At 34.1% G+C, this 7887-nt stretch overlaps 1 protein-coding gene across 1 annotated transcript in view; it reads right to left on the bottom strand.

Annotated features, from left to right (window-relative positions):
* Nucleotides 1-7887, bottom strand: part of WASL (Wiskott-Aldrich syndrome-like) — a 39997-nt gene that overhangs the window by 20714 nt on the left and 11396 nt on the right. The window contains exons 4-6 of the mRNA XM_015561759.1: nucleotides 4248-4416; nucleotides 2969-3011; nucleotides 1458-1611 (exon numbers count right to left, since the gene is read on the bottom strand). Coding sequence (XP_015417245.1) covers nucleotides 1458-1611; nucleotides 2969-3011; nucleotides 4248-4416 — 366 coding nt within the window. The remainder of the gene's footprint in view (nucleotides 1-1457; nucleotides 1612-2968; nucleotides 3012-4247; nucleotides 4417-7887) is intronic.

The raw sequence follows: 7887 nt of genomic DNA, 5'->3' as shown, positions 1-7887 counted from the left end.
TCCCAACATTTTTTTTTTAATGCCTGTGTCTTTTTTTTGTTTGTTTTAGGTCATTTAATTGACTGAAAGCCTGGCTTATTTTAATGTTTTAAAATCAGCTAAAATTACAAGCAGTAATAAAGTTTAAAAACACAAACAAACCCAATCAAGTTAACATAGTAAACTCTTAGTTACAGGAATTCAGGTGAAAGGGTTGTAGTACGGGTGGTCTAATAAATGTCAACAATACTTTATTCTTATAAATTCAGAGAGCTCAGAGACCCTGAGAACCATTTGGAGGTATAAGGTGAGGGTCTGTGGTAACAGTGAACAAAGAGAGTCAAGGAACACACAAGGGTCCTCAAGACTTCCCATCATCTGTACACTGCTAGTAACCCTGACTTACTCTGGGAGCATTTATAACAATGGTACAGTGGCTCACAACGTTTTATTAAAACTCTACAGAAACTGGAAATGTAATTATTTAACAAAGATAAATTAGCATCATACTAGTTTCAGTGAAACTAGCATTGTGTTTCCACAATAGTCATTATGACTGAATACCTGTTTACATATCTGTTTCCACACTAGACTATAAAATTTCTGAGGCGAGAGACAGACTGTATCTTTATATTTTAGTATCCTGAGAATAGTGGTGGTATCTTATTTACTGAATATATGAATGAATGAATGAACGAATGAAAGATTAAATGAACATTACTGGTTAAAAATTCAGGTAAGTCAAACACCTAAGTTAAAATGACAGGTAAATTCTTCAGAAGAATAATTTGATTAACTAGAGCTTTTCACTTTGCTAAACTTTATTATGAGTATGCAAAAACAAAGAAGAAAAGCAGCACCAAATAAATAAGGTAGCAAAGAAATGGCTGCCATACTGGAAAATTTAGAGTTACTGCCTTTGCATTTTATTGTGATAGTTATTAAAATACAACTAAAATACTGGTGCTTTGATCTTAAAAGGTTGCAAATTACTTGTGCATTCAGGTATCAAAAGACAAATTTTATACCTTTTAAGAAAAAAGTTTGTATTTAAAAATAAATAGAAATATTTTTGTTATTTATATCCTGAATATCCTTATACTTTATTGGTTAGGTAGTGATTGTATTTAAATGAATAGTTCTGTATTGTAATAAAAACAATTTTAACGACTTCTAAGATTAAGTAAAATATTAGGTAATCATACATTTTTATTCTAAAATAGAATAGCCAGAAGATTCTGTATGAATTTTCATAATTTAATATAAGACATCTTTATAATAAGCAAAACTTTGTCAAGCTTTTTTGTTCTACCAAAATAATGTAAAACATAGTACACTGGGCCAAACTAGTTATGAATAAACTCAAATATTTGCTTAAGGAAGGTTCACATTAATGTGTGTAGTTGTCTTTCAAGAAATTAACCTAAAGATTCAAAAGAACAAATAGACCAGGATTCCTAAATAGAAATAAAAGTTACCTTGCCTTCGTAGTTCATTTTTAACAGCTTCAACACCTCCTGTTTTTTCAATAAAGTCATATATGACTTTTGATGTTTCTCTGTCTTTAAGTTGTGCCTCTGAGATTCCACACATATCAAAAAGATTCTTCAATTCTGGATCCAAATTATTCAGCTATAACAGATAAAATAACTAATAAAATCTCTCCCAATTTTTAAAAACAAGCATAATATTTAATTCTCATCTGTACTATTTATGAAATTATTTTAAGTTCATAAACTTTTAATATGGTTATATTGTTTATATGCTAAATAAACTTTCTTATTAAAAAAATAATACAAAAAGAATTGATTTTAGCCTGTCTGGTGTGGCTCAGTGGTTGAGCACTGACCTATAAACCAGGAGGTCACAGGTTCCATCTCCAGTAGAGGGCGTGGAGGAGGCAGCAGATCAATGATGTTTCTATTTCTTTCTCTCTCTGCCTTCCTTTTTGAAATCAATAAATATATATATATTTTTAAAAGAATTGATTTTATATTTTATCTCCATCTCTTTTTTGTTCCTTGCCTTCAAAAACAGGTAATGTCAATTAGATTTTTTAAATTAATAGTTTTGTATTATAGATAAATTAGCATCATACTAGTTTCAGTGGAACTAGCATTGTGTTCCCACAATAATAATTATGACTGAATACCTGTTTACATATCTGTTTCCACACTAGACTATAAAATTTCTGAGGCCAGAGACAGACTATATCTTTATATTTTCCCATTCATGATTCAGACATATTTAATGCTCACCTATACTACATTATCCTAAATAAGATTTAGTTATAACTACAAAAAAATACAAATCAACTTGCAAATTTGAGAATCCCAAACACCCTGTACAGTGTCCAACACAAAAAGGCACTCAACACTTATGGAGTTAACATTGTAGCTTTAACAAAACAACCAAAAGGATTTTTAACCTCAATCAGAAATACTTTTCAAATTAATTTTTACAAATCCTGACTGTCAAACGTGAAATACCTATTACTTAGATAACCAAAGTAGAGATAAAATATTAAACACCTTTTTTTTTGCCTGAAGTTTCACCTATCTTGCTCACAGTGCTGCAAATTAATGAATGATGAAATTGCCAAAAATAATAGAATGAAAAGACCTATATCATTCAACAACTGAATATTCAGAATTTGATTACAGTACTTTCCAAAAATTTGGCATGTATTTATTTCCCTGAAATAATTATTGAGCAGAAATAACTTTCTTCTCTTTGCTTTCAAAACACAAGGATTTTACTTATACAGTAGAATAAAGTCAAGGTATACAAAAATTTTCTCTTTAGAGACTTAGCCATGAATTACAGAACAATACTATGGTTTCACACCTAGTGATGTGTATATAAACACAGCACATTCAAATAAACACTAAAATTCACAAAAATAAATAATAAAAACAAAAATTCAAATATAGGCCATAAATATTCCCACATAGTTAGAGTAATGTTTATGGCTTGAAAAGACACTTACATCAAAGCCAGTATTTGGATCCCAACCAACATGTCCAATGTGTCTAAAGTAGAAGATGGGGGAAAAAATACACAAAGGGCATTAACACCAAGATATATATGAAATCCAATATACCCACTGAATTATTGGCCTTAACTAACAGTTCTCATAGATATAACGATAATCAGGGAAAAACTACGTAAGTAGGTAGGAGAAGAGTATTCTAGCCCAGGCTCTGTTACTAAATGAGTCTTAACATTTTCGCACGATCTTTCTGAGCATTCATTTCCTTAATTGTCAAACTAGAATATTAATACAAGCATTATATATATACTAGAGGCCTGCCTGCATCCTCTTGCAATCCAGGCCCCCTTGGAAGATGTCGAATAGCCGGTTTCAGCCCAATCCCCAAAGACCCAACCCAGACAGGAGGGAGCCCGATCCCCGCAGGCCTGATCCCGACAGGAGGGAGCCTGATGCTGTGTGTTGAGCATTTGTGACCCAACCCAGACAGGAGGGAGCCCGATCCCCGGAGGGAGCCTGATCCTGTGCGTTGAGCATTTGTCCCCTGGTGGTCAGTGCATGTCATAGCGACCGGTTGCTTAGGCTTTTATTTATATACATGAGAGGAAAGGAATTTTGTAATGAGCTAATAAAATAATGCCTGCTACAGACTATTTGTGCCTCCTGAAAATTCATAGATGTTAAAACCCAATCCCCAATGTGACAGTATCTAGAAGCGAGAATTTTAGGAAGTGATTAAGTCATGAATGCGATTATTGCCCTTAAAAAAGAGGCCCCAGAGAGCTCCTTTACCCTTTCCTAACATGTGAGGACACAACAAGAAAACAGCTATCTATGAACCAGGAAGTGGGATGTCACCAGACACCAAATGTTGCCTGTGCCTTATCTTCAACTTTCCAGTCTCCAAAACTGTAAGAAATAAATTTCTATTGTTTATAAGCCACCCAGTCTATGGTATTTTGTTACTGCACTGCAAATAGATTAGGACAATGCCTCTAAGGAACTGCCAAATACCACTTTTTATAGAAAAAAGTGAGAAATCATCTTTATGTCCAACAATTAAAGAAACTTTACCTAATTTTTTTTCTAATGAATGAAAAGGTAAAATAAACTATAAGATTCACAGAAAGTCATCTTAAAAAACAAACAAACAGAAAACTCCAGCAAAATCTGTAACTAAAAGGTATGCAAGTGATAAATTTTATAACAAGTTAAAAACCTAGTCATAATGACTAAATAAAAAATAAAGATAAAAGCAACAAAAGAACTGTCTTACTGGAAATTGCTTGGTGTTCCAATATCTGCCTTGGTTAATCTCTTCTTTTTAGCTTTTCCTTTTTTCTTTTCTTTGGTATGGGAGATGTTGCTGACTTGTGGACCATAAAATCTATTGGTTGTGATTTCTGGATTTTTAATGTCAACTGTTGCCATGGGTAGATTAGGACCTGAAAATTAAGTTTAAATAACATTAAAAGAATATAATTTAACATAATTATTATAATCATAATATATAATGTAAATGTCTTTTTTTGAAGTAGGACCACTTCATTATTATAAATTATTTACATTTTAAAACTGCAGGCTAATTTTTATAAATAATGAAAAAAGTACTGCCTAAATTTTGAAAAGACTATATAATAAATTCTTAAACATACATAATTTCAAAACAAACTTCATAACATTAAATCTCATGAAGAATATAAATTTTCAATAAGAATTTAAATATAATTGGTCTAGTCCCTTAAATTTTCACTGTAATTGCCTCACATCCAACACATTAGTCACTGATAGAGTGGTATATATCACATAACAAGAATAGTAAAAAAAAAAAAAGAAGTAAAATAGCCACTTACTTTACTTTTAAATCTAATAAAGAAATCTAGTCTTACCTCTTTGTTTCAATTTTAGTATTTTGAGGAAAAAAGTACTATAATTACTGATGCTTTTTTCCAAAACCTCCATAATTAAGTCCAGTAATATTTTCCCCATCAGTATATATAGAATTTGACTATCGTAAGTGTAGAGCTCAAAAACTTAACATCAAAGAAAATTCTCAAAACTCTCATTTTCTGCAATAACCAACTGTAAAATTATCTTAGGTACCTATTAAATATTGTTAATAGCATCTTTAGGAGTTGCACTAAATGTAGCACAAAACCTGTTTTATGATTCATAAAATATTATTGCTCTTAAAAGTGTAAGAGTCTGAACAAAATGTATTCAACATAAAACTTTCTTATAAAGTTACTAGAAGGGTAACACATGTTCCTTACAAGTCCCACTTTACAGGTTTCAGGTGCACAAACTGACAACACATCATCTGTACAATTTATTGTAGTGCTCACTACCCCAAGTAAAGTCTCCTTCCACTACCATTTATCCCCCAATACCCTCCTCCACCTTCCCCTGCCCCTCCACTCCTGCTTCCCTGGCAATCACCAGTTGCAGGAGTCCATAAATTCCTTTTTTTCCTTCCAACCCCTCCATTCCCCCCACACTCCCCTCAGCGTGTTCTCTATCTATGAGTCTGTCACTTAATTCACTTTGTTCATTAGAGTCCACATATGGTACTTGTCTTTCTCTGACTGGCTTATTTCACTTAGCATAATGCTCTCCAGGTCGACTATGCTGTCAGAAAGGGTAAGATTTTCTTCTTTTTACAGGTGAGTAGTATTCCATTATGTAAATATGTACCACAGCTTTTTTATCCATTCATCTACGGATGGACACTTGGGCTGTTTCCAAATAATACGTGAGTCTTCAACAAAATCTTCTAACAGACCAAATTCCTCTGAGATGATCATATCAATGATAATTTTTAAAATGTTGTATAAAGTACAATCACCACTGTGCAGAAAAACAGTAAACCCAACAGGTCTGACACTATCCTTTGAAAGGCCTGCTTGAAAGGCTGGCCTTTAGTTGGTTATCTGGGATCTCGGGTTTCAGGAGGGTTCTCATTATTCCCTGATAAGACTGGCTATTTCTAAACTGTTTGTGGCAACACTGTGGGTTATGCTAAACTGCTGCTTTCCTTCTGGGAGTTTAGAATCCTGGTAGGTACTATATGATTAGCAATCTATGTGACTAGCCACCAAGAAACCCTGGCTTTAAACGATAATCTGAGGCTCTCAGAAGCTGCTTCTTTAGACATTTCACGTGCTGTCACAATTCATTACTGGAGAAATTAAACGTGTCCCTGTGACTCCAATGGGAGAATACTCTTGTGTGGTTTTCCCCCAGAGTTAACCCTGTGTCTTTCCCACTGTTGATTTTATTATATACTAGAGGCCTGGCACACTAATTTGTGCACAGGTGGGGTCCCTCGGCCTGGCTGGCAATTGGGGCTGATGTGGGGGGGAGAGGTGGGTGGCCAGCCAGGGGGAGGGACAGCAGGAGGTTGGCCCCAGCAACAAGCTAACCAACGACTGATTCTGCGAGGAATCGGGCTCCCTTCTCCCTCATGTCTGGGTCTGGGGTTTAGGTGAATCAGATTTGGGGCTGTCAGGGCGCCGGCAGTAAGGTATGGGTCAGTGCACTTTACAGCTACTGGCTGGTCGTCTGGTTGTTCTGTCCTAATGGTCACTTAGGCACACACACACGCACACACACACACACACACACACACACACACGGCCCGGTGCACAGATTTGTGCACAATGAAAAGAAATAAATTAGAAGAAAAATTCGTGCGGTAATTACATTACTGCAAAAAATTACATGTCAAAATAGTTGGTCTTCAGACATATTCTATCAACAACACGCTTTCTTTCAGCTTCAGAGGTACATTATGCCAATAGTTGGTCTTCAGATACATTCTGGCGTCACTTGCGATTGGCGCCAGCGAGAGCTTTATATGTATCACGCATGCACAAGTCAATGTTTATTTTTAAATTGCCAGTGCATGTCATATGTGCTGGCCAATCAGTCGGTTGGACAGTTGAACAGATGTACAGTCAGTCACTTAGCCGTATCTATCTATCTATCTATCTATCTATCATCTATCAATCATCTATCTATATAGATATAGATATATATCTCCTTTCACTATAATAAATATTTGGCATGAGTACCACTATATGCTAGGTTTTGTGAATCCTTCTAGCAAATCACCAGTTGTGGAGGTAGTCTTGGGGACCTGAACACAATCATAGAATAACAAATAAAAATCCCAAGAAACTGTAGGCTAATGTATATTAAGTTATTACTAAATGCCAATTTGACTACAACTCTTAAATTGTGCTAAAAACCTCAAAGGTATTCTATTAAACTAAAGAAACATATTTACCTACATGGGTAAATTGTATCTCTCTTCCTCTCTACTCTTAAAGATAAACTAAAGCTATAATAAAACAACGAAAGTCATCTGCCACCCCATAGAATAATTAAACAATTTGGAAAGATATGTATGTTTAATATCACCAAAACTCAGCTATTTTCCTTCACTATTCAAAGTACACTTACATATAGTTATAATACACAAATGTCTAAAAGTTCTATTTATAATTGCATATAAAATTCCATAGAAGTTGCTCATGTTGGCAAGAAATAAAGAAATCCTTCTTGGAAAAAATGGAAGCTAGTGAACAATATGGATAAGATCGTTAAGAGCTAATTCACTGTCAAGGAATAATCTGAAAATAACTGGATCAAGAATTAAAGATTTAGTGTCTGTTCAAGTCTTCTGACCATTTTTTAACTGATTGTTTTGTTGTTGTTGAGTTGCATGAGTTTCTTGATATATTTTGGATATTAACCCCTTATCAGAGAGCAACTGTTTTCAAATATCTCCTCCTATCGAAGCTTTTTAGTTTGATATAGTTCCATTCACTTATTTTTGCCTTTACTTCCCTTTCCTTTGAGGTACACTTCTCCCAAGAAGACATACAAAAGACCAATAGATATTCGACATGTGC

Source organism: Myotis davidii, unplaced genomic scaffold (genome assembly GCF_000327345.1).
Source record: "Myotis davidii unplaced genomic scaffold, ASM32734v1 scaffold997, whole genome shotgun sequence".
Classification (NCBI taxonomy): domain Eukaryota; kingdom Metazoa; phylum Chordata; class Mammalia; order Chiroptera; family Vespertilionidae; genus Myotis; species Myotis davidii.
This window is presented reverse-complemented; position numbering and strand designations above follow the sequence as displayed.